The sequence below is a fragment of the Theileria equi genome, chromosome 1 (genome assembly GCF_000342415.1).
Source record: "Theileria equi strain WA chromosome 1, complete sequence".
Taxonomy (NCBI): Eukaryota; Apicomplexa; class Aconoidasida; order Piroplasmida; family Theileriidae; genus Theileria; species Theileria equi.
Genome location: NC_021366.1, coordinates 3,271,407 through 3,296,166, shown reverse-complemented (window position 1 = coordinate 3,296,166; position 24,760 = coordinate 3,271,407). Strand labels below are relative to the sequence as shown.

Sequence of the window (24,760 nt, the reverse complement as noted above, 5' to 3'; positions counted from 1 at the left end):
TTAATGGCACGTATAATCGACGTCTTATGGGTCAAATTTGGCGATTTTTGCGGAATCTCGTGTCGACGGTGGAGCGGTCCATACACATCCCTATACCGCCATCTAAAGGCTCGTGAAAGCCAGTCAACGTCCTATGACGATAGTCATAGTTGGCTTATTTGCCATTTTTGTGGCATTTGTGTGCCTGGCTAGGAGGAATCTCGGTCCGAGGAGGAAAAAAGGGACTTTGATAAAGACGATTGTTGTACTTGGCCCAGGTAACGCCGTAATACTCGAGATACTCCAACATTAGGTGGTCACAGTCGCGAGATGGTTGAGATTCTAAAGCTTTTAGACCGCACTAGACACGTATTCAGCTTCATCAGACCTTCCGGAAGCACAAGTGGAGTTTTTGAGGATGTTTCAGCATTTAAGCTTTATGGATCAGGTAGTGATAGATGCCTAATGCACAAGTCAATCTGTAGGAGGAAACAGTCACCCGTGGACCGCAGTCAGGACCGTACCTTCTCCACACCTTTCCGGGAAATTCCCAGTTAGAGGCATTGCCACCCTTGTCTACTCATTTCTACGTTCCATTTTCGTCATCTCCAGTCTAAATGCAGATCTAGTCATATCAAATGGACCGGGAATCGCAGTGCCCGTGCTCCTGGCAACACGCATAGTAAATGTAAGTACATACGGGTAAACCCAAAATTTTTAGCTTTTACTGGCAAGGAAAACCAAGACAATCTACATTGAAAGCATGTGCCGCGTCGACACCTTGTCAAAAAGTGGGAGAATACTACGCCCATTCGTAGACAAATTTGTGGTCCTTTGGCCAAATTTGGCAAAGTATAAAGGAACCACTTATCTTGGAAGTATGATACATACGCCATATTAGCTTAACCTCTTCTTTAGTGCATTATATCTCTTCTGTAACGCTGCAAGTTTCTTTTGGCATTGGCTATCTGGCTGCCTTTTCATGTTCCTTGTTCCACGAAGTCGGGATGAATTCTCCTTGGAGCGTTCTTCATCGTCTTGTTTATCCGGTGATTCCTTGTCAGAGTATCCGAGCGGGACAACGTCTTCAGAAATCGATTTAGAATCATTCTCCGATTCATCGTTACCAGTGTCAGAATTATCATCAACACTTCTGGGAGAATTGTTAACTTTCCTAGAACTATCAAAGTCATCAGAAGTGTCATCAATGTCCCTGGATGTATCATTAACGCTTCTGGAAGAACTACTAACTTTCCTAGAATCATCACCAACATCCTTGGAAGTATCATTAACGCTTCTGGAAGAACTACTAACTTTCCTAGAATCATCAAAGTCATCAGAAGTGTCATCAATGTCTCCGGGAGAACCATCGACGTTCCTGGAAGTATCGTTAATTTTCCTAGGAGAATCATCATCGTCTCTGAGGGGATCGTCAACGTTCCTTGTGGAACCATCCACATCCTTTGAAGCGTCGCCAAACTCAGGATCTACACCATTTTGTACGTCTTCCTCTGCAACATTTTTATCGGAATCTACATGTGCGAGAGCGTCTCGAGTGTCCCTCTCAGGCGAGCGACTCCTGCGTCTATCACCCCGACGATTTCGTCTGCGATTTCCTCCAGATACTCCGAGTTGTCTATCGCTGGTACCGTGTACATTGTCGTTGCTATTCCGGGATTTGAGTTCCTGGTCTCTAGGGGGTTGAACTCCGCTGTCTACGTCGGAATTCTGATCTGTATCAACTGAATCAAATGCTCCGTCAACAGATTGATCGGAATTTTTGTCGTCCAAGGACTGATCTGGATCCTGGTTGGTTGGTTCGTCTACTCCGACCCCAGATCCATCCTCTGGCCCATTCTCTTGACGGAGTTCTGCCGCTCTATTGTTGTTTTCATTTTCATCTTTGTCGCTACCAGGGTCTCTTGTGTTATCCTCATTGCTATCTTGACTATCGTCCTGACCGGAAGGTGTTTCTGTGTCCACTGGTTTTATGTAGTCTGTCTCATCATTTGAGTAATCACTATTGGCTCCGTACAACGCCCCTGACGTGTACTGGTTCCTCAAGTAACTAGACTTTTTATCTTTTAGGTATCTAATGTTGTAGGCTCGTTCAGATTCCGACACGTATGGGATTTTTGTCTTGTGGACCTCCTTGAATTTTTTACCGTCCATTATCGCAAACCACTCACTGATTATGTATTCTGGTTCAAGAAGGTCGGGATCCCAGTACTTTTTGTCCAACTTAAACTTTGATTCTTCTCCCTCATCTTTATCACTATCCTCTGATTCACTTTTACCGTCGCCCTTTTTGCCATTATCATCATCGTCCTTTTTATCGTTGTCATCCTCTTCTTCTTTCTCGCCTATTTTCCTATACTTGCCACCACTTTCCTTCTTGTCTATTCTCTTATTATCTTCATCATCACTAATGTCATAGGAGTCCCTCTCCTTGGAGGAGATCATTTCCCGTCTTGTTACTCTCCTTCCACTTTTCTTATTCTTCCTTTTCTTGTCTCTCTTGCTCAAGAATCCTCCCTTCTTTTTTCTATCCTTCCTTTTGTTCGTCCCTTTGCGTTTCCTTTTCAATATTCTGGCATCTGATCCAATCTCAACTGGTGATTCATCTGTCTTGCCCGGTCCTCCTTTTTCGTAAACCTCCACATTTCCGGGACGGAGTGGTGAAATCTCAGGGTCACTCAGCAGTGATTCTCTCCCGTTTGGTATCAAGCCTCCAGCGTTCTCGTAACCAAAAGTCCCGTATCCTTGGGGTATGTCTTTGATGGAGCTCTCAGAATTTGCAGGAGAGTCTCCACGGACTATGGGTGAGTATACGACTGTGTAGAGGCATACAAGGGTATAAAGCGAAAAGTTTGACATTCTGAGCCTATATAAATTGCTATTTAAGATAGATGGAGACGATCCCAAATATCTCCGCTAGACCAACACACTCAAACTGTCATTAAATTTGCAAATTTATACTCGCTCTACAATCATAATTATGTATGGAAAGCTCCGATAGAATCGCTAGAGAGAAAGCATCTTTTTATTCAACAAAAGTGCCAGAGGAAAAACCGTGGATCCACCGAGGAATTTTCTCGGCTATTTTTTCAGGAGCAAATTTACATCTCGAAGATCCGATTTAATGAGCTGGCAACGACTGGACAAAGTTGCGGAAATGTGTGTTCAAAAGGCAATGGCAACCATCTCCGAGGGACAGGAGTAACAGGAGTCCACCTTCCACTCTACGTTTAGCTTAACATCCCTGCAACTATTCAAAATCGCATATAAAATCAAAGTGAATGAACGTGAAGGACCAAGCACCACCGCCGGAGCCGTCGGTGGAGATTCCAGAGCAACTTCAGCGCCCATCTTCACTTTAAAGGCACTTTTCCGATTATATTGGCAAGTTAAAATTCACAACGCAAAGTGTGCATCTAAAGATGCATAAATGCCCGCGTTCTTCTCATCCCTGAGCTTTAATGCTTCGATTTCTCAGTTTTTGTGGTTATTTTGTCATACCTTTGTGCTATTTGTAATATACTCTGAGGCTACGCTTATATTCAGACGAGAATCTCCACGATACAGCGGAGAATTATCAGAGCATTATGGAATAACTCAAAACAGAAGCCTTAAAGGCTCTTATATCGCAGAAAAATGGCCATCATTTCTCACTAACAACGGCTACAATTCACATAAAGGTCAAAATGTGTGCGGAAGAGAGGTTAGAGCGCGCATACATCGGCTGCTGGATAGGCCGCTCCTGAAACCCACTCCAGGAGTGAAGAGTAAAATTCCAAAGGGCGTCGCACTAGACTACGAGAACCTCCTTCGCTCACACAGCCCTGAAGTCATAAACTACAACACAAGACTAACTGGCATGCCTGGAGTGAACATTCGTGAAATTGACGATGTTTACGGAGGAATCTACGATAGTCGTGTTTTGATAAAACAACTCAGATACTTTCTGGAACGGGATGATTTCCACTCCATTACGAGACTGCTGAAAGATAACAAGGGTGTATTGAACAAGGAAATATGCCATGCTTTCATGAGTGATCTGGATCATCTTCTTTTTGAACGCCTAAAGTACGAGTACCCGACCAAGAATAATATGGATCGAATGGTTCCATTTTTATCGGCACGTTATATCATACAACATGTAATGCAACAGGATCTGGAGTCCCGCAAATACTATCTCTGGCTTAAACCAGGTGAAATACCACCAAAGGTACCAGCGTATACACCGGACTATGTAGAACCAGAATCAACGCCTGAGAATCCAATACATGTAAAGGATATAGCGGCATACAGATCCCTAGTTGGTCATTTTTACAACTTAGGCCCAGAAGCTAGACTACGACAACTAAGGGAGTTGTACTATAGATTAATTGAGGCAAAGAAGAGAAAACTGCACAGTGGTTTATGGAAGTATCAAAGGCTTAAACCTTTCCGTAAGTTAGCCTACCGACGCAAAGTTAGGACAAAACTCAATATTGATAGAGTATGTCCGTTCCTCTCCAGACCACGGAGGTGTACGGATGAAATTGTAAAGGAATACACTGGACACTTTGAGGATGCCGTCAATAAAGAAGATTTGGCAACGGCATGTAGGTTATTAAAGCGTTATACTAGGAGGATAGATCTCAAGAACAATCTCCCTCTCTTGATCAAATTTAAGGGTCTATTCGCTCAGGTACACCGCTGCAGAAAGTACAATTTAGAGGCGCTAAAGAGTCTCAGAGGACTTTATTGGTCTACTGTGAAGCGTCACAAGGTCCTTATAAAATACAATGAGCCCATAATTGTGAAAAATGCTGGACGTACCATGAAGGACCTTTACGAGGAACAGCTGGAAAATTACAGAAAGAGGCGTGACGCAGAACGAGAGGAAAAAATGAGAAAGAGGGGCATAAACATGGACGAGGTACGTGATTTCTCCAATGCCTATGGATACGACTGGCTCCCAATCTTATACCCTGAGGAGTACGAGAAAGCTCTGGAAAAGTACAGGGGAAGAATCGACAAGTTGCGCAAGAAGGTTGAAAAGAATAGGCTTCAACGAGAGGAGAAACGCCGTAAGCTGATGATGCTTGACGAGGAAGAAGAGTATTTCCTAGGCATAAAACCACTGAAGCCAATTACAGAAGAGAAACCAGAGAACCAAACTCCGGCTGAATGAACCATTGCAAATGTTTAAGGATTCATATACACGTTACAACATGTCTATTCTCTATCATATGCGGAGACAAGCGGTGTATCTCCAGAAAACGTCCTTCCATGTGATATTCAGGGAATTCTCTCGCTACGGTTCCTGCTCTAGGAAATGTTCCCTAAACTAGGTTATTCACCAGTACGTTGTAAAGTAGTTGTTATTTCCATCTCTTTGACCCATTTCACCAGACCATTCAAATCCTTCTGGTATGCGTATTATCCACAATGTAACAGATACTCGTAACTTTTCTTCTCCCTACTCCAACTGTTTTCTTCATCGGACTTACACATTGTGTATTCTCGCCCCAGTCTTTGAGGCTGTTGTTCACTTTTGCTCGACAAACATAATATTCCATTTTCAAAATGGATATTTTATTTCTGTGCCTATAAATGTTTATCTTTAGGCGAGTACACGACCCTGTGTGTTAAACGTGAACATTTGAGGCAAATGTAAAACAAAAGACCAATATGGACTGGACAGGATCCTATGTAGGTGCTTTAGTGGTAGATGTAGGTCATTCAAACATTCGTGGCGGTCACGCAGGAGAACAGTATCCCTGCCAGGTAACGTTTTATTCCGCAGTCACACAGCTCTCCAGGTATGGTCTTCTTCCATCGGCGTATGTGACAATTACGAAGTCTTTCCACTGGTATCAAACTCACGCTGCAATGTGTCCACCGTTGACCACCTGAAGAATGTAGACCCCTCCTCAGGGGAAACCTTTATAAACACGGATCCCTATCTACGGGCTCTGAGAGGGACTTTTGGCGGCAGGACGTTTGAAAAGATAATGAGCAGCCATGTAAGCTGTGCAGCTGAAAAGGTTGACCTTGGTGATATTCCACTCCTGATGGGAGTATTCGGGAATGAACACGACTGCTGGGATGAGTTTAACACATACACGATCTCCAGAGTGCCCCTGGATAGGATATCTAACCCGTACTCTTTAACAGAGTCTGCAATATTAAACGAGGTACCCTCGCTTACCAGCGTCTCGTCTGGACTCGGAGAAATTAATGGTCTTCGGCCATTGTTCATTATAGATGGAAAGTATAATAGACAAAATCGCATTCTACAAACTGAAATGATTTTTGAGGAGCTGGGAGTACCGGGACTTTATTTTGGGGATAGTAGCAGGTGTTCCGCATACGCCAGCGGATTCCTTACCGGCCTGGTAATCGATATTGGTAGCGCAACATGTTCTGTTGCGGCAATTATAGACGATCAAGTTCTTGGCTTTAAAGAATGCAACGTTGGCGGTGATATAATCGATGCTATATTTTTAAATTTGTTGTTAAAGGCGACTCCAGACAACAAGACGTACGTTCTGAATCACCCAGAGTACAACCTGGGTGATTTGAAGCTTGAAGAAATAGATGCAGAAGCTTGCAAATCAATCGCACAGAGGATATATAATACAGGAATGGAGTATAGTATGTACAGTCTACATCAAAAGCTCAAGGCTCTGAAGGAAAGCATAATACGTGTTTCACAGACACCCTTACTTTTGCAGGGCTATACCGAGCCAAATCACCTGCCAGACGGCCAACCGTTGGAATACAGCATGATGGACACTAGAGGAAGGTCCAGAAATACCTCAGTGTACGTTCCACCAAAGGATGCGACACATGTAAAATACGATTCTCTCACTCCGTTCCAGCTCTTGGCTCTATCGGCAGAAGTTATTTTCAATCCTACAATAGAGTATGCGCCTCCTGGAGTTAGCCTCGGGAAGTTCAAGGGTATCATAGCGCACTGTGAAGATGTTGTAAGGGAGAGTGGAATTTACAGGAGGGACATCTTCAATCAAATTGCTCTCGTTGGTGGAGCAGCTTTGTCCAACGGCCTACAGGAGCGTCTTGCTCAAGAGTTTCAAAGAGTGTCAAAAACTCCGCAGGATACCCCGCTTTCAGGGTGCAAATTCAAGTTTACAGCATACGAGACAGACGCTTGCAAGGAGCATGCCAGCTGGATTGGGGGTTCGATAATCGCCAGCCTCGGATCATTCCACGATTGTTGGATTTCAAGGGCAGAGTATAACGAGCACGGCCCGAATATTGCGAATAGGAAGGTCTTTTAGACTCAATCACCATACCAATCATCTCTGTACCCATCTAGTCAGTATATGTCTTCACAATGGAGCTATGCAACGAAGTCGGTCTTGTAGGCCTTGGAGTTATGGCTAGCGCCTATGCCAGGAACCTATACTTTAGAAAAGTCAACATTTCGGCGTGGAGCAGAAGTTCTGACGAAATTGCGGCTTTCGAGAGGAAATTGGACCAAGAAAAGCCACGAAGCAGTTCTTCCGAGTTTGGAAGTGTTAAATGTTTTGAAAGTTTGGAGGATTTTGTGAGTTTTTTGCCCAAAAGTGAACAATGTCTTGTAGGTTGCGAGTTTGGCGTCTCCCAGGAAAATTTTGATACTGATTACCGTAAGTTGACGCAAAGTCTCGTATACCTGTGCATAGGCTGGGAGTCCCGTCGATTCTATGCTGGACAAACTCATCCCGCTCCTGCAGGAAGGCGACATTGTCGTTGACGGAGGGAATGAGTGGTATCTCAACACCAAGCAAAGAATTGAGCGCTGCAAAGGCTTTGGGATTCGGTGAGTTTCCATATTGGTGTCTATATACACAAACAGCTTCTGCGGTATGGGTGTAAGCGGCGGAGAACAAGGCGCCAGGAATCATCCCTGTCTCATGTTTGGAGGCGAGATGGAAGATTATCTTCAGCTCTTCCCGATCATGTCCCAAGATGGCAAGGTTCGTGGCTATGATCTATAGAGTAAATGATGGTTCAGGACTTTTATGTCGGCACTGGTGCCTCTGGACATTACGTTAAGATGGTGCATAATGGGATCGAGTACGCAATTTTGCAGGCGATTGCAGAGGTTTACAAGGTTCTCAAACTTGTAAATGGGTCAGAGAATGATGAGATTGCGAAATTGCTCGGGTAAGTGGTTGTGGTCCATGCAAACTGTCCACACAGGGACTGGAATCGCACAGAGTTCAAGTCGTATCTGTTGGATATTACGGAAATGATCTTGCAGGAAAAGGATAATGGTGATTACATAGTTGATAAGATTACCCCGAGCATCTCCTCCAACGGAACGGGAAAGTGGACAGTGCAAGACTCGTTCGATAGAGGAATCCCAGTACCCTCAATTGGCATGTCCGTGGACATGAGAAGCTTTAGCAACCTCCTTGACTTGGATGTGTACAAGATTGACTCTGACGGACAAAAGGTCGACCCAGGTACGCATAGTTATAGATACATTCCACATGCACATGAGACATTAATCTTTAGAAAATCTGAGGGCTGCATTTCGTGCAAGTTTGGTGAGCATTTTTTCCCAAGGAATACAGCTTCTAACTGAAGCTTCCAAGGAGTTTGACTGGGGTCTGGAGATTGACAAGGTTGCAGACGTGTGGTCAAGTAAGTGGTCTCCTTCATCCATATAAATTCTCTAGGAAACAGCATTATTAGCTGTGAGCTCCTAAACGCCATCTCTGAGAAATACCAAAGGGGTAGTACGAACCTGTTGCAAGTAGCCGAACTTTTGAAAATAGTGGACGAGAATCTAGCTCCCTGGAAAAAAGTAGTGACGGACTGCATAAACTACAACGTCACACTTCCTGTAATTACAACCAGTCTACAATACGTTCAAGTACTCTTGTCCAAACAGGTTTGTTTATGCTTTCCATAAACACAACACACAGCACTGTCACAATCTGATACAAGCACAAAGAGACTGCTTCGGATCTCATGGGTTTAATAGAGTGGACTTGCCAGGGAAACACCATCACGATTGGTGGAGGAATCGCAAACAATAGAAACGAATACCAACTCTTAAATTATGAGAATGCTTTTTCCATAAGAAAAATATATTGGCATATTGCAAATGTGTAGTTGGGGTATTCTAAAGTCTTTGATACTCGGCCCCTTATTCTTCAGGAGTCTATCAGTGTTTCAACAGCATTATTCATTCTCATCACTACAGAGCCTTCCGTTCTGGCGCTCTTATAGACCTATCATGAGTCATACAATCAAAGATGGTACGTAAAACGTCTAGTTCTCATTAATGTACCTGATTGTTGAACTCTTACTCCCTAGGGAACATATCATTCATCCATACTGACCATTCTGCTCACACCAGTTGAGATATTGGCAGAGGAAGAGAGAGATACATAGGATGGTTACTATGGAGTGATGGAAGGATGGTTGGAGGATAGTATGGTATGAAGAATAATGGGTGAGAGGATACCGTGTAAGTGCTACAAAGTGAGTGGAGATGTAGCATGACTCATGAAAATAAGGCGGAAATAGACATTGATATTGGTCAGACAAAACCCAGTGGCAACTACACGGATAAATGTAATAATGAAATAAGCGTCCACAAGGATGATAATAAGCCTACTAACGGTTACAAGAAATACACTCATACACCTGTAAATAAGCCATATTATATCAGTGAGATAAATTATAATGGAATAAAGCAGGATGGAACACGATATGGTACTATACGAGTAACTGCTTCAGGTTACTATGAAAAAAGGGTAACCGTATACTATTTAAGATATGATGAGAGTAACCTAGTACCATTAATAGTGGGACTTGAAAAGACCAGTAAGGATAATAACTATGACTACTATACAAGAACTAATCTTTCAACTTCCAGTCCATGGACAGAAGAAGATAGCAGTATCACTGAAGAATACAAACTCTCTACAAAACTTACAGCCATCACTACTCAGCTACAACTAAAACAGCTTGTTGTACTAAATCTCAGTCAAACTGACGGGGAATACTATGCGGATGGAACTAGATCACCTCCAAAGGCTAATCCAACTACTCAAGTACATGTGACACAGTACACATATGAAACTGTTTACAAAAAGTGTGTTCACAAGCTTCCAGGGGGAAAGATAAGACTACTTTCTACCAAAACTACTTTTAGAAGCATACCGTTTGAGTCACCTATATACGGAAGTGAGTATAGTGAGGCTTATGTATATTTTTGGGAGTGGGATAAAACTTATATTAATCCGTTACTTGTTCAACTTGGGAATGATTACTACATCACTGATAATGGTGGTACAATTTGGACTAAACATGGAGATATAGCATCAGGTAATATTAGGGAAAAGTTGGACGAGCAAAACTGTACAAGGAATAAGGCTCACATTATAGACATTTCACAGAAGGGTCGTTTTGGTCGTTACACTTTTTATCCTTGTCCCAGTTGTAGTTATAAGAAAATTAAAGTATTAAACTATGATGCTACTAGTGACTATTCCTACTTTTATCATATTTCTGACGGATACATTAGCAGATTCACGAATAATAAAACACTACAAACTGGAATTAAATTTCCACAGGCTAATCGTCAAGCGTTTGTGTATCGTTATCCAAGCGGGCCTGAAGGAATTCCACTCTTGGTTCGCATTTCAGGATTCGCCAGTGGTTGGTTCGAAAGGGACCCCTTGGACTCCAATACATGGAAACAGGTCTCTAATCCCAAACTCATTGGTACTAATCTTGCTCATAATCATGAGTCAAAAATACTAAAACTTCTAAAGGGTATATTGCCAACTGTTACTATAGACATTGGACATACGAATGGTCTCGAGACAAGTGAGAAATCTACTACATATCTAGATCCTTCTGAAGGAAGTGAAGATAAGGAAAGGATTAAAGTTAAAAGAAAGGATCTAGAAAGTGACTACGTTAGTTTCGTTCATCGTGTAGATAAGAAAGATTATTTTATCCTTGGTGGAATTAAACATGAAAGCACCACTCTCTCTGACATACCATCAAATTTAGTTGTGAAAAGTGTAACAGCATACTACTATGGTGAGAGTGACTGTACACTTGAGAAGCTTCTCATGGTTTGCTTAGAGAAAAAGAATGGTAATCCTGAGAACTATGCATATTATATCAGGGAAGACGAATATAAGGATGGAACTGGTTGGACACTGGATTCACAGCAGAATACTGAACTGAAGGATCCTGAGCTCACCCAAAAGCTTAAGGACCTAAAAGAGAAGCTTGAGGTTAAAGCAAAGCAATTACTTCAAACTAGAGGTGCTGAGAATGCTAGAGGACCAGGCTCTGTTGACCTACAGAAGATTGTTCAGGAGATAGTCAAGTTTTTTCAAAAAACATCTGGTAAAATTACTGCATCAGTTACCCCTGGTATATGTGGTACTATTGGTGTTACTATCTGGAAATGGCCTAATATACTCTCATTTCTAATCACTCGTCTGTAGTTTACTCTCCCTACCCTTGGTAGGTAGTAGAAACACTCCTCTAGACTACTCTCTTGTTGGTATACTGGAATGTTAGAATCCACATGGCCTTTTAGAGTATATGCAACAGGGTAAGATCCTAAAAATCAATGATAGAAGAGAGTATAGTACAAAAAACAAATTAAGACAAAATGTGACGTGCAAATTCACATCAACATGAAGCACTAATCTCGAAGGATTTGTCCAAGGTTTCATGGAGTCCCCCAGAATATTCCGTCTAAAGCTAAAGCGGTACATTTCGATTTGATGATTACACATTTGTGACCGATCTGGTCATATATTGGAGTTTCTTAGAACATACAAGATCCGTGGACCATCATATTTGCCGAACCCAGGGATCTCTAGAATTATTATAGAGTAAGTAGGCTAGTACGGTCAGAGTACCAGAAGTTGTAAGAACGCCAGTAGTTACATATACATCAGTTATCAAATAGACCTTTATAGCCTGGGTAAAAACGACCATCCAGCATATCCAATGCCAACTAAGATTACTGGTACTATACCTACAATGAAAATCGCCACTAATCCATTAGTGGCAGAGGAAGATATGGATGTCGATAGTTCAGAGTTTCCCTGTGAAGTAGGATTTTGGGCAGTTTGAAATGCTTTCTGAAGAAGCTCCAGAATCTTAGGGTCCTCCTCATTAGTTGGGGCATCATTTTCTTCTCTTACCCATTTATTACTAGATTTACATTCTCTTCTATACCAATAAGGTTTGGATGGCTCTTCATCCCCTGGACCACTGAGAGGTTTTATACATACTAGAAGAGGCTTTCCATCAGACTCTGGGTACCAGTATACATTGGCTTGGTCACAGTCTTTAAAAATTTTGAATCCAGCCTGATATTGATTGTCATCCTTGAATCCAGAAATGGAGCTTGCTTGTAGTGTATGCCCATACCATGAGTAATCAGATCCTTTAACAGGCGATACATTAATCCGTTCTTTATTACAACTAGGACAGTTGTAAGATTCTTTGGTAGTCTTGGAAATATCTACAACATGAGCATTTGTATGGGTACAACTTTTTATTTGCAGAATTTCTAACAAACTCAACCCAGCAAAGGAAGTAGAAGTACTGTTCCATTTATTACTCGTATAACCTTCACCTTCTGAGATATAGTAAATATTTTCATTACCAAGTTTTACGACTAATGGTCTATAATCCTGTCCCCAACAGTATACTGTGACGCTCGGGTACTGTGAAAGAGTGGGAGGAAATCCAGTCTGAGGAGTAGTAGAATATTGAATGTCTTTAATCTTTACCTTGGGATCTTTTGGTTTGTGCTCTAGTTTTTCGTATCCAGAGAGATTAGGAGGATTTTCAGTGTGAATTATTTCTACCTGCTCATTAGTTGCATCATCTTTATAAGTGTAAGTATTTCCAATGCTACTATCAATGATGGGAGATTCTGGATAACCATCAAAATCAATAGTGACTTCTTTCTTGTCAGACATACTCGAGCTGCATTAAACTTTAGTTCCCTTTACCGTGTACTAATCACAGATGAATCATCCACTTTGAAATTTTGTTCGTGTCCGAACTAATCGTCAGAGAAATTGTGCAAAGGAAGATATGGGGACTTGAGCATTGAATATGATTTATTTCCAACATATTATCCATTATTCCAATTACTGGGACAATAACTTTAAGGATTTATCCTAACAATATCACTGCCAGAATATCTCATTGTCCATAGTCTTCTCCATTTAGTCCATGGTAAAAATTTGCATGCACAATAAAAATTCCTATTCCCATCTGAATCTACGATTCATGCTAATTTATATACTCCATGATGAATTTTCAGTGTAAAATCTCATGTATCTCATTAGACAAGAGTAAAGGGCAATGTTCTCTACCGCCTTGAGGTCATTTAATACTGAGCATCTCACATGGCTAGCCTATGAGCCTAGCAAATATAAGAGTTATATACTATCTTTTCTATCATTCTTCTCGTTGGATTGGTACACATGCATGGGTACAGAGTATGAATGCACAAGCTCCCATGCTCTGTATATCAGCCGTAAATCTTCCATCTACCGAACATCTCATTGTTAATCATCACTCCCATACTTCTTTCAGTCGTCATCATTCCTCCATCTACCAAGGAATACAGAGGATCCTATACTGCGTATATTCGCCATTACTACCTAGTCTCCGACGTCGGTAGGTCACTTGCTTTGGTCTATAGACCTCGCAGTGATAATCCTACTAGACAGAAGAGCTCCTGTTAGTCGCTCGTATTGTCCCTGTCTTACATCATCGACAGCATTATACTCACTCCCTTCACATGCTCCGCATTCATTAACTTACCCAGTATGGAATATTGCAGCATCCTTCTTCCGATATAAGCTCGAGCACACCTCCGTGTGTAATTTTCCCATTCTTTGGATTCTTGATTTCAAACATCATTCGTCGTGACGTATTCCTGCTCACTAGCTCGTTCAACACCTATTGAGGTAACAGGACTAGATGAGATGGATGGAAAGTTGAGACAATGGTATGGTAATGGATGGTTATCCAGGCCATCACCGAGGTTACCCTGGTCGGTTGCTAGAGTTGCAGCTCCATGGAGAGTAACTTGGGGGCTTAATGGACTTCCCTGAGACATTATAGGCCATCTATCAGACATTCTACCATTCCATGCCCTGTAAGTTTCCCAAATCAGCATTAGATTTGCTCTAGGAACTCAAGTCTAGAGCCTAGAGGATGCCAAAGGCACCTCCGTCAGTTTTGCATGTTTCTACACACTTTCTCCGATCCCCGTTGATTCCATGGGGAGGCACTGCTCTGGTTGTCCACAAAAATTTCTCTGCCAAACAACGTGCGACCATTTTATCTATATGACCCGCGTGAAAAACCGTTGGATAGTCGTCCGCGTCTTGCTAAAGGATGAATTGGTTCGCACCGTCGATCAATTGGAACGTATACTCAAACCAGACGTACTAATTGCTAAAATCACTCAAACCTCAAAGTTACTGTACGGAAATATAAAGGGGAACTTTATATCAAGCTCGATTTCCATATCGTACATCAATACCAACGAATCTCTGGTGCTATTCCACTCCAGGCGCCATTTCCTGGACGAATTTTTGTGCATATTAAGTTTCATCGACAAGATACAAAAGGTAGGAGTATCTCTAGAGGTCATACACGTCAGTGGGACACTGCATCAGACCCGGAAGTTTATCTTTAATAGGATACTCGACACGCTTTCTCAACTCTCCGCCCTGAGACTATCAAACAGGGCTCAGGAGACTCCATCATAATAGACCATCTTGCCGCAAGGGTGTATGTTTACAATCCGGTTCACTAGGGCAAGGGACGTACGCCAACTAGAGGAAAGTTTGACATTGACTAGTTAAAATGAATGGAGCATGTGTGACTAGAGCGGCAAACATGCCGAGATATAGCATCATTTCCAAGCGCTGGTACAGTCCCGAGGTTAAAGAGCACTTTAATAATCCCAGAAATGTTGGTAGTTTTGATAAGAATGACCCCTCGGTGGGCACTGCAGTCGTGGGAAAAGCCGCCTGCGGTGATGTTATCAAGTTCCAGGTCAAGATAAAGGACGGAGTTATTCAGGATGCATGCTTCAAGACATTTGGATGCGGCTCTGCCATTGCAAGCAGTTCATATGTCACAGAGTTGGTCAAGGGGAAAACTTGCCAAGAAGCAATTGCCATCAAGAATACAGATATATCAGGTTTGTCTAATGCTTGCTATAATATTTTTGCAGAAAAACTAAACCTACCACCCGTAAAGGTTCACTGCAGCCTCTTGGCTGAGGATGCCGTAAAGCACGCAATCAAGGATTATTATCGCAAACAAGGTGAAACAGAGTGAATGGATGGTGTAAAGGTGCTGACCATTCAAAAAGTTACAAACACTTGGGTTTTATAGACACTCTAAATGCAGTGTTGGTTACAATGCGCCTGTAATTTTCAACTAGATGTACAAGTTATCAACTTTGGAAGCTTTCTATAACTAGTATTTGGAGCCCGGGGAATCTGGTCAGCCATTCTCTGGGTGTTGCAATCGCAAACGGGTTCCAGTTGTCTTTCCAGTCTCCCAAGAGGACTATTCGGCATTTACGTGCTTTATAAACCGTCGCTATCCTTCCTTCCATCAACATTCCTCTTAGGGGAATGAAAGTCTCGCCTACACACCACAGCTTTTCTTCCTAACATGGAGTTCAGTCCATAATGCTCAAGACTCTCCTGCTTCCGTGGCGTGTGTTACAGTTTGGACTCAAAAGGCTATCAGCTGCACCTGTGAGTGTGAAAACAGCTGTTGTAAGTGTCTCGTTTATGTCTAGAATACCACGTATAGGTCTTTGGAGGTGTAGGACTGATAGCATTGCCGAAAATGAAGTATGATAGCGCTGAAAGATCGCAAAAAATGTATCAAGATGCAATTACGGACTACGTCTACATGGATGTGGCCATAGGGAAGCGCTATGCCGGCAGAATTTTGATTGGACTCTACGGAGGGATACTTCCATTGACCACTGAGAACTTTATACAAATGTGCAAAGGCCATAAAATCGGTGACAAGGTCATTGGCTATCGCAATACCAAAATAGACAGAATAATTCCGCGCTGCTGCATCGTAGCCGGTAAACTGTTTCACGATAACAACATCATCAACTCGTGTACCATTTACTCCAAAAGGTAAGAAAGCGGTGGGAAACAAAGGTGAAGGTTATGAGGATTGCAGAACGGGTCTATAGAACATGTTCCGTGCGTGACCGTTGCGGAGATGCTACCAGCTTTTGTGCAGGAATTAGCTGCACATGGCTCCATGAAACTGGTCCAAATACAAACTAGAGTACCGCGTACCACCTCCCATTCTGTGATCCCAATCATTCCATGCAGCAAAACAACAAATTCTTAGGATGCCGGAGGAATTACTAAACACACCCTTTGTCCAAGAAGGTGATGTAGCCCTGCTGAGCGACGGTCCATATGGGCTAACGTCGCGTTTTCTCATAACGCTAAATCCTCATAGTATGGTTGGACAAAAGTGCGTCGTTTTAGGGACAGTGGTTAAAGGGATGAACCTCGTACGTGCGATAGGAAAGGAGGAACACAGCAAAGGGATTCCTAGTAGAGAAATACGGTAAGTTGACAGTGTCGAAAAAAAGCCTCTAGAATCATCGATTGCGGGGTCTACAAGGACGCAGAAGACGGACCAAAGTCATATTTCAACGAACACGATTTTGGAAAACGCTAATTGGTCTATTCCATCACGTAAACATAGCATCAATAGTCTTGAATTTTCGCATACTTAGTTGCAAATGCCAATTATATCCTCCTCGCGATAAGTTGTGAAGACCTCACCGTCAAACTTTAGGTCCATGCCGCCGTAATCTGGAATTACGACGGTGTCACCAACCTTGAGTGTAGGTGGAACCTTGTCACCATTCGGCGTAATCCTACCAGCTCCTACCGCTACAACCTGCAAGTGACGTTTAAAGAAAGTAAAAACTCACTTTGGCCATGCGAGAGGACATATTTGTGGAATCTGGGAGTAGAATCCCGGACTTTGTCTTGAGCTCTGGCTTGATCTTGGAGACCAGCACGCGGTCAAAGAGAGGAATGAACTTTTTTGCTACCGTCTGTACATTTACATCAACTTTTCTGCGGACTACTAACCATTTCCGTGATAACAAGCGTTTAGCGTTCGGAACTCCTTTAAATTAAAAATCTGCAGGCTATAGAGGTAACTGTTACCTTGAATCAACAGTTAAAACACTCAAAAGTGTGAAACAAAAGTTTTACTCCGACAAGAATGGAAATAGGGAATGATATCGTAGACCAAGAGAACGAGTGGGGAAGATAAGGGCAAAACCGGCACCAAAATCGATTTTCAGTAATGTAGCGACTAGGCAACTGTGATGTTTATCTACAGCAAGTTTGAGGATGATTCGGAGGTTCAAACCGCTCCTCTCTGGCATAGACAAGAATGACGTTGCGAAATACACGTTGCCGTACAGCTTTTTAGGGTCTGTTAACAGGCTAAAGACATACACATTGCGCAAGTTTCCGTCGCTGCAAGGTTAGTTTGGGTTTGGCTGAGCGGAATGAATGTGCAATACGAGTCCCATCCCTAGGGTCATCTGTCAGTCTAAACGAATTCCAGACGTTCATTGATGTTCACATGTTCTGACATGACCAGGGAGCTCTACATTCGTGCGAAAGTGCCTTGTATACCTTTCTATTCACACGTTGCACAGATCTCTTTGGGCGATCAAACTTGGGAGAATGGCCTAAAAGGTCCAAGGAATCGTTTGTAGATGTGGATTTAGCACGGCTGAAGGAAGATGTCGCACAGATCACGTATTTTGGACATCGCACCGTCTACATTCAGGTGGAGGGTGCCAGACTTATGACCGATCCAGTACTGGCAAAGAGGCTAATGTCTGGTGGAATTGGAGGTTTGTTTCATGGGAAGTTCTTTTCACATGAGAGTTCTTTTTGGTGGAGTTTCTGCATCCCATAGATTATCCACTGCGGCACCACTGCCTTGTACCAACTGAATACATTACCATTTACAGTCAAGAGGGTGAGCAATAAAATGTACAAGTACTGGGAGCTTCCACCTGCGGATATTCTCTTGATATCAAACAACTCGTACGACTGTCTAGACACATGGACCCTGCGCATCATTTCAGACCAGGGCGGAGCCTTGGCGGTGGGAGGAAGACGAATTTCGAGGTACCTCAACATGTTCTTTAAAAGGTACACGTACCCCCTGCTCTGGTACGAAAGTGTAAACTTTGGCTGCGTGGAGATAACCTTTCTACCTGCAATGTCAGAGACTAGGAGGAAGCTTTTATCCTGTGGTATCGACCGAAACCGCATGCTTTGGGGCGGCTTCCTGATTAGATCGGATACCAAGACGATCTTTTACGCGGGGAAGACTGCCTTCTCGGAGCACTTTGACGATATTCGCAGGTATATAGCTGAAAAGGGGTACAGCATAGATTTGTCATTACTGCCAATCGGACCAATTTGTGGACATGGGCGTAACATGTCGCCTGAAGATGCCGTAAAGGCACACGAACTCTTAGGCTCCGACAAGTCTCTGATTATCGCACATGATACATTCCCACTTGGAGTCGAGGCATTTGGGGAGCTGAAGGACAGACTCTTGAAGGAGGCCTCGAGCAGGGGAATTTCAGACAAGTTCATCTTTCTGAGGGAAGGAGAGACACTATGCCTCGATTAACCATTGCACTAATTTGTAGATTTACTGTTCTTTGTGCTACAAGACTTTTATGGTCCATGCACCGCGCCAAAACTTTGCAGTAGGTCCTTGCAAGTTACTCGAAATCTTCTGCCCCCAAATCTTTGCCTGGGAGAAATTGTCTCCGGAATAAAAAGTGGCCACAGCATTTCCTCCGTCCTTCCAGTTGGGGCCTTCCTACTCGTTTACTTGTAGTATAACGTGTTTTGTTTTGAGCCAAAATCGGCGAAATTTATGGTCTCTACATTTTCAGTGAAAACAACTGCCACTTGTGGTCCGCAATTTTGGTCGGAGCATTTTTGCCTTTTGAAAGATTTCAACTCTGAAAGTTTGCACATCCAAATTGATGGCATACCGAAGGAAGTATGAGGAGGTAATGTAGCTGTGTGCATCTGTTCAGGAGATTCTACGCCAAAGTAGCGAATTGAACGTTTCAACTGGCATCAACACCAGGGCTGTGCGATGTAGAGTTGATGATGTGTGGAAGAGGCTATATGTCTTAAAGCATGCAAGTTGAAGCCAGTAGGAGCTGTCTCTCGGCTCCCGTTTGGTCCTTTGCTCTCATCAACCTCCCTAGACCTGGCTCTGAAAGATGAGGGTTTGGGGGATTTTTATCAGGCAGCTACTGCTCTTCTTACTCATAGGAGCATGTGCTTGTATTGATGAAGGTACTGGAGGATTGAAAAGGCTAACACCCATCAAGATAACCATTGCCATAGAACAGGAGATTGATGGAACAAAGTTTGATGTAAAGCATATATACCACAATGGTAGCCCTTGTTGTATAATAGTTCCAAAATTAGGATATTTGTTAAACGCAGTTTCAGACACTAGAGCTCCAATATGGACAGGAGATTCAGGAGAAGCTTGCAGTATTTGTGTAGTTTTATTCAAGGGTACATCCCCTGATATTGTTTTAATATTTGTAAATAAGAATTGTAGTTTCCTGTATAGGAAAAATGGTGATTTATGGACACTTGTAAATAAGGAAGAGACTGTTAATCTTCCCAGTTTTGATGCGAAACACTCGGGAAACCGCCCTTTTACAAGCGTTGATCCACACAAAAGATTTAAAGATTTAGCAGACGCCAAAAAGAGTCTCTACACCTCTCTTGAAGGGGAATATACTCTAGACATTTTAGCCACAATTGATGAGACCAAGGTGCATGCTGAAAGCGATAAATGTGGTGGAATTGTACGCACCAAGTTCCACCCAAAAACTGGCCATTACTTTGACAAGGTAGTTGCTGGAACTTCCGTTATATGGCCAGGTGGAAAGGATGAAAAGTGTACATTTGTAAGCCAAACATGTGTCAATAGGGAGCAGCTTATAAGAATTGTTTTAAAGACTCCAACATCTGCCAAGAGATTATACTTTGTGAATGAAAATGACAGGTGGCCAAAGATAACCAGGGATGACTATTATTCAAAGGTTGGTAAGCCTGAGACTGAACCAAATAATGGAACTATTCTGGGCTCTAGAAAAATTCTCACTGATGATGCAAAAGAAAAATGTAACGAGCCAGAGGAAGAATATTATGAGAGTATTGGAGATAACGAAGCCGCTTGTATCAATGCCATCTTTGAGCATATGGATGAATCTTTATCAAAGGGTCTATCATCTCAGGTTCAACGGGCAGCTCAACCAATTCCACAAGAGAAACAGACTGTTCCAGACACAAAGGTAGGAACTCCTAAACCTGTTCTACAACATAATCGCTCTACCAAAGAACTCGTAGTTCCAATTACCCTAGATTTGGCTGAGGTGAATACAAATTCTGTTGATGTTCCAGCTACTACTGTACAAGATGGCATAAGTACAACCTATTACTACCCAAAAGGAAAGTTTTATTTTGAAAAGATAGTAGATGGAGGCAGAACTGTATGGGAGTCTACTGAAGAGAAATGTTCTCCAGCGTATACTATCTCAAAGGGTGATATAACATTTCTTGCTCTCTTGCTAAAGAAGTCTGATGATGAGACCGATTTAATATACTACGAAAGGAAGAATCTAGGGTGGAGGCTCATAGAGAAGACAAAGTGTGAGAAGATGATAGAGGAATTAAAGAAGCAACCTGCCACTCCAGTGATTAAAGCGGTGGAGCTAGATCTCAAAGATGTTGACAACGAAATATTCTTAGCCAAGGAATCTTCAGAGAATGGAGTTGTGGAGAAAACATTTACCGTACAAGGGGGTTATCGTCTCACAGAAGTTTACGATCTCAACATTCCTGTTTGGAAATCGGAATCTCCGAACAAACATTGTACACTTGCTACTGTGCACTTTGAGGGAGAGAATCCCATGCTAGCATCCTTATCACTTGATTCTGAATCATTATACTTGCATGTTGAGGATGGAAAGTGGACTAGTATTTCTAAGGATGAATATGATTCTGCTCTAGCTGAGATGAAGAGACTAACTTCCTCTCCAAAGGTTAAATGTGTTGAACTTGATGTTACTGATATTGATGGAAATGTCTTCTTCATTGAGGAATCATTTTCCGGAGGAGTACCTATAAAGACTATAACTCCAAAGGGGGGTTATCAGCTTACTGAAGTCTATGACATAAATGTACCTATATGGAAGGGTCTAGATAAAGAGCGTTGCCTGCAAGTATTGGTTTACTATAATGAAGAGTCTCCTGTGTCGGTAACTGTAAACTTTTTAAAGGCTGATGGAAAGAGCACTTGGAGATATTACAGCATGCAGGATAAAAGATGGGATGTATTCAAGAAAGGAAGAAATGAGAAGCTCAAGGAAAAAATACCGGCTCAGGAAAGAGTGCCAAAGGATGCTCCAAATGTAACAGATAAGGAAACCACGAGCGAAACTAAGCCAAAACCCGTAGATAAAAGGCCACAAAAACATATGCCGAAATACTATTCCAAACCTTTTAAACTGGATACCCAAAACATTGATGAGAATCAAGTAAATGTGACAAGTGACGTACACGATGGAACAAAAACTACTATATTTTCTTCAAAGCGTGCCAATTACATAGAGGAGTTATCATACAATAATTCCACAGTATGGAAAGAACAATCGAATGAAAAGTGTTTGAGTGTTGTTGTACAATCTGGTGATACGGAACTTGCTAGAGTCGATGTGATAGATGCAAAAGGCGTTGAGACGTATCAGTGTTTCGAGAAAACGGGAAATACTTGGGCTATGCTTGACTATGATTCGTATATTGATAAGCTGAAAAAAGGAACAACAGATATAAGGATTGATTTTTCTAACCCTTCATATGATACTTGCAGTTTCCTACAATACTATGAAGGTGGAATTTTGTACAGGGTTGGAATTCCACTTCAAGAGTATAGACTAAAGACTCTTGATTATGGTTTACCCGTTTGGAAATCATCTGGAGATGAGTACTGTAGCAAGTTTACATTTTTATCCTTTGAAGGCTTCTGTCTTTGTACGCTTGAGTTAAAGGGAACAGATGATTTCATGATTGACCTATTTTTAGATGGAGATAACTGGTCACGTATGGACAAAAATTCCTCTGAAAAATATCTTACCAAGATGAACGAACTCAGGTCCAAAAACATGTCTATGAGAGTTATTAATCCAGAATTAAAAGCGTATTTGAAAAATCTGGGCTTCTCCACATTTGATCTCTCCAAATGTAATCCAAACGATGTGGAAATTGTTGACAAAAGCGTAGAAAAAGCATATCTTGATATAAACGATCCGTCGAAGATATTTTCAGTTTGCAAACATAAAATGAACAACCTTGATATATTCGAATACACTCCACGTCCAAATTATTTCATTAACGAGATACGAGATGGAAATGAGATTATATGGAAGAGTAACTACAGAAGTCTCTCAATTAGTTACATTGCTGAAGCAAACTCGATTCTCATCTACGTCAAAAAGGTCCAAATCGAACCTGTTTTCATGATCAAGGACGAAAAGTGGAAGGAAGTTGAAGATGATGGATTTATTACACGAATTGACCGTTTCGACACTAGTTTATAAATTAATTTTTAAACGCGTCTACGCCTTCTTGGTCTAACAGAGTTTATTCCAGTTTTGGGTAGTCTTGGTTCGTGAATTAGCTGTCCTACCTGTAAACCTATTGCCTGCAACGCTTGCAATACTGTTTCCACTCTTGCTATACGTCTAAACTTTATGTCTACCGCGTATACGCCAAGTCTTTTGCACTTCCTCGCGATGTTTTCACCGATTCTGTAGGCGCATTTCTCCGTCTTTTGCGCATGTTTGTTTATTCCTACATTCCCCGCGAATGATCCAAAGACTGTCTTATAGTTTTTGCTGCGATTTACGAGTTGTGCGTGCACATTATTCTTGGATGTTGTAAGCACCAACATGAACTTGTCTGTAGGCTCGATAATGAATCCGTGCCTGTCTCTATCAACGTTGTGGAACTCTGGGAGTCCTGCGTTCTTCTTGTATCTCTGGAAATGCCCCTGGAAGTTTTTAATCTCCTGCTTTGTCAGCATCAAGTTCTTCTTTGGCACCGCAGTCCTGGCTTTCCCCGCGGAACTGGCCGTTCCAGTTGACAAATTCCTCGTTAAAAGTCGTGAACATGTCACAGCGGTCCCTAGAGATGTGTCAAAGGGCACGTAGCGAGACGTGACCTCATTCCTGCCCCCAAATCTACAGAAATTTGCAAATGTGCTCCTGTATACATGAATAAGCCTGCAAGCTGGCCACACGCCCATTCTAGGCTAGTACGAGGCCAGAAAACTGCAAGTGAACATCACACCGGGGGCTGCACACGACTAACGAAAATATAAATCACAAATTATCAGGAGCGTCTTCGTTAAAGACTACTAGTGCCTCCTGTGCATTTTTGCGTTCGATAGACTCTATATTACGCTTCTTTGCGTGCAAACTCGAGAGGTAGACAACGCTATCTACCTTCCCCTTGAGACGTAAAAGCGCCTTGTTCGTCGCCAGTCTCAGGTGTATGTGTCTATTCAACTTCAAAAGAGCCTCTTTACCCTGAGTATTGTTTGCAAAAAAGTAGCAGTGTCGCCTCAGCAGGGCGTTTATCCATCCTTCCCTGGAGTAGAGTTGGTTGGGGGACTTTATCAAGTTTGAGGAGATGAACTCTATCAGAGAGAGCACAAGCGGCGGCGTGAGTTCGGCCACTGTATCCTCAATTGAAGACGAATCGGTGGTAGAGAGTAGCTTCTCCAGCAGCTTCTTGTCACAGGTCAGCAGGGCCTGAACCAGGGATACTGAGAATGACTTTTTCCCCGTCTTTTTGGACGCATCCGATTCCTCCTCAGTCTCCTTTGGAGGTTCCCTCTTCCTCTTTTCATCTTTACCCATTTCTGCGTACTGTACGGCGATACTTTGCGGCTGCTGTGGACAGGAATGTATTATCAATACGCCAGGTTGGATGGCGCTGGTACTGTTTTCCGAATATAAAAGGCGTCAAATGCTTTGGTATCCCCCTGGAACGTGGTGGCGGATTTGATAGCGACTGTTTATGACGCGGATTGGCATTGCAGTCTACCCCTGTAGGTAAATGTTTCGCGATCTTGCCACTAACCTAGGATGGGCACGTGCCACTTTCTGATTACGTAACGACAAGAACTACAGAGTAGCGTCAGAGAGCCGCGATGCCACATTCAATGATTATCTGCAGTACAATTACCAGAAATGTCCTAGATCTTAAACCCCTCGAGATGGCAGAAAACACAGATTTTAGGCGCCTGCAAGATTTCATTTATAAACGCACAGATGACGGCCAAAACCCCGGCGATTCTTGTATTTGCTCTTTTCTCTGCCAGAAACGCGGAGACCAACTCTGCCTCGGTTCAAGTTTCAGCCTTTGGAGTTTAGCAACCCTTGAGTACGAAAACTGCGATAAATTGTGAGCGGAAACCTACCGGAGTATCTATAGGGCCTAGGCCTGTAGTGGCGGTTGTCTCCAGTTGAAGTTTGGAGGAGAAAACGATCCTCCCATGGCGATTTTGTAGCATTTGTACTGGAACAGGTCATTGTCGTTGCGTTTTTCATATTTTT

General features: G+C 42.5%; 16 protein-coding genes across 16 annotated transcripts; 10 read left to right on the top strand and 6 right to left on the bottom strand.

Moving 5' to 3' along the window:
* Positions 1–133: 133 nt before the first annotated feature.
* Positions 134–880, top strand: BEWA_032670 (hypothetical protein; the record flags this gene model as incomplete). Its single annotated transcript, XM_004830023.1, has 4 exons — positions 134–257; positions 293–427; positions 465–667; positions 701–880. 4 exons carry the CDS (start codon positions 134–136, stop codon positions 878–880), a joined length of 642 nt encoding a protein of 213 aa, XP_004830080.1.
* BEWA_032660 (hypothetical protein) lies at positions 877–2,856 on the bottom strand (the record flags this gene model as incomplete). Its single annotated transcript, XM_004830022.1, has 1 exon — positions 877–2,856. One exon carries the CDS (start codon positions 2,854–2,856, stop codon positions 877–879), a length of 1,980 nt encoding a protein of 659 aa, XP_004830079.1.
* A 571-nt stretch (positions 2,857–3,427) lies between these two features.
* BEWA_032650 (hypothetical protein) lies at positions 3,428–5,158 on the top strand (the record flags this gene model as incomplete). The annotated part of the gene is made up of 1 exon (XM_004830021.1): positions 3,428–5,158. The coding sequence occupies one exon, from the start codon at positions 3,428–3,430 to the stop codon at positions 5,156–5,158; it is 1,731 nt and encodes a 576-aa protein (XP_004830078.1).
* A 500-nt stretch (positions 5,159–5,658) lies between these two features.
* On the top strand, positions 5,659–7,271 carry BEWA_032640 (hypothetical protein; the record flags this gene model as incomplete). Its single annotated transcript, XM_004830020.1, has 2 exons — positions 5,659–5,754; positions 5,790–7,271. The coding sequence occupies 2 exons, from the start codon at positions 5,659–5,661 to the stop codon at positions 7,269–7,271; spliced, it is 1,578 nt and encodes a 525-aa protein (XP_004830077.1).
* Positions 7,272–7,327: 56 nt separating this feature from the next.
* Positions 7,328–9,023, top strand: BEWA_032630 (6-phosphogluconate dehydrogenase, putative; the record flags this gene model as incomplete). The annotated part of the gene is made up of 9 exons (XM_004830019.1): positions 7,328–7,540; positions 7,578–7,622; positions 7,659–7,795; positions 7,832–7,952; positions 7,991–8,142; positions 8,179–8,444; positions 8,497–8,625; positions 8,661–8,875; positions 8,910–9,023. The coding sequence occupies 9 exons, from the start codon at positions 7,328–7,330 to the stop codon at positions 9,021–9,023; spliced, it is 1,392 nt and encodes a 463-aa protein (XP_004830076.1).
* Positions 9,024–9,488: 465 nt separating this feature from the next.
* On the top strand, positions 9,489–11,459 carry BEWA_032620 (hypothetical protein; the record flags this gene model as incomplete). Its single annotated transcript, XM_004830018.1, has 1 exon — positions 9,489–11,459. The coding sequence occupies one exon, from the start codon at positions 9,489–9,491 to the stop codon at positions 11,457–11,459; it is 1,971 nt and encodes a 656-aa protein (XP_004830075.1).
* A 477-nt stretch (positions 11,460–11,936) lies between these two features.
* On the bottom strand, positions 11,937–12,956 carry BEWA_032610 (hypothetical protein; the record flags this gene model as incomplete). The annotated part of the gene is made up of 1 exon (XM_004830017.1): positions 11,937–12,956. The coding sequence occupies one exon, from the start codon at positions 12,954–12,956 to the stop codon at positions 11,937–11,939; it is 1,020 nt and encodes a 339-aa protein (XP_004830074.1).
* Positions 12,957–13,280: 324 nt separating this feature from the next.
* BEWA_032600 (hypothetical protein) lies at positions 13,281–13,908 on the bottom strand (the record flags this gene model as incomplete). The annotated part of the gene is made up of 2 exons (XM_004830016.1): positions 13,281–13,400; positions 13,813–13,908. The coding sequence occupies 2 exons, from the start codon at positions 13,906–13,908 to the stop codon at positions 13,281–13,283; spliced, it is 216 nt and encodes a 71-aa protein (XP_004830073.1).
* Positions 13,909–14,342: 434 nt separating this feature from the next.
* Positions 14,343–14,768, top strand: BEWA_032590 (hypothetical protein; the record flags this gene model as incomplete). Its single annotated transcript, XM_004830015.1, has 1 exon — positions 14,343–14,768. One exon carries the CDS (start codon positions 14,343–14,345, stop codon positions 14,766–14,768), a length of 426 nt encoding a protein of 141 aa, XP_004830072.1.
* A 97-nt stretch (positions 14,769–14,865) lies between these two features.
* Positions 14,866–15,345, top strand: BEWA_032580 (FeS cluster assembly scaffold IscU domain containing protein; the record flags this gene model as incomplete). The annotated part of the gene is made up of 2 exons (XM_004830014.1): positions 14,866–15,205; positions 15,239–15,345. The coding sequence occupies 2 exons, from the start codon at positions 14,866–14,868 to the stop codon at positions 15,343–15,345; spliced, it is 447 nt and encodes a 148-aa protein (XP_004830071.1).
* Positions 15,346–15,704: 359 nt separating this feature from the next.
* On the top strand, positions 15,705–16,782 carry BEWA_032570 (peptidyl-prolyl cis-trans isomerase protein, putative; the record flags this gene model as incomplete). The annotated part of the gene is made up of 4 exons (XM_004830013.1): positions 15,705–15,794; positions 15,832–16,172; positions 16,396–16,620; positions 16,653–16,782. 4 exons carry the CDS (start codon positions 15,705–15,707, stop codon positions 16,732–16,734), a joined length of 738 nt encoding a protein of 245 aa, XP_004830070.1. The 3' UTR covers positions 16,735–16,782.
* BEWA_032560 (GroEs chaperonin 10 KDa, putative) lies at positions 16,761–17,307 on the bottom strand. Its single transcript, XM_004830012.1, has 3 exons — positions 17,157–17,307; positions 16,994–17,119; positions 16,761–16,959 (listed from the first exon to the last, which is right to left on the bottom strand). The coding sequence occupies exons 1-3, from the start codon at positions 17,157–17,159 to the stop codon at positions 16,789–16,791; spliced, it is 300 nt and encodes a 99-aa protein (XP_004830069.1). The 5' UTR covers positions 17,160–17,307; the 3' UTR covers positions 16,761–16,788.
* Positions 17,308–17,671: 364 nt separating this feature from the next.
* BEWA_032550 (hypothetical protein) lies at positions 17,672–18,732 on the top strand (the record flags this gene model as incomplete). The annotated part of the gene is made up of 3 exons (XM_004830011.1): positions 17,672–17,708; positions 17,738–17,938; positions 18,059–18,732. The coding sequence occupies 3 exons, from the start codon at positions 17,672–17,674 to the stop codon at positions 18,730–18,732; spliced, it is 912 nt and encodes a 303-aa protein (XP_004830068.1).
* A 610-nt stretch (positions 18,733–19,342) lies between these two features.
* Positions 19,343–22,738, top strand: BEWA_032540 (hypothetical protein; the record flags this gene model as incomplete). Its single annotated transcript, XM_004830010.1, has 1 exon — positions 19,343–22,738. One exon carries the CDS (start codon positions 19,343–19,345, stop codon positions 22,736–22,738), a length of 3,396 nt encoding a protein of 1,131 aa, XP_004830067.1.
* An 8-nt stretch (positions 22,739–22,746) lies between these two features.
* Positions 22,747–23,445, bottom strand: BEWA_032530 (40S ribosomal protein S11, putative; the record flags this gene model as incomplete). Its single annotated transcript, XM_004830009.1, has 1 exon — positions 22,747–23,445. One exon carries the CDS (start codon positions 23,443–23,445, stop codon positions 22,747–22,749), a length of 699 nt encoding a protein of 232 aa, XP_004830066.1.
* Positions 23,446–23,521: 76 nt separating this feature from the next.
* On the bottom strand, positions 23,522–24,531 carry BEWA_032520 (hypothetical protein; the record flags this gene model as incomplete). Its single annotated transcript, XM_004830008.1, has 2 exons — positions 24,285–24,531; positions 23,522–24,250 (listed from the first exon to the last, which is right to left on the bottom strand). Exon 2 carries the CDS (start codon positions 24,059–24,061, stop codon positions 23,522–23,524), a length of 540 nt encoding a protein of 179 aa, XP_004830065.1. The 5' UTR covers positions 24,062–24,250; positions 24,285–24,531.
* Positions 24,532–24,760: the final 229 nt, after the last annotated feature.

What these genes read in the sequence shown, in the direction of transcription:
- BEWA_032560 (XM_004830012.1), bottom strand. An exon ending in TGTCCTCTCGCATGGCCAAA is followed by an intron (nt 16,960 to 16,993) that starts GTGAGTTTTTAC and finishes CGTCACTTGCAG; the next exon opens with GTTGTAGCGGTAGGAGCTGG.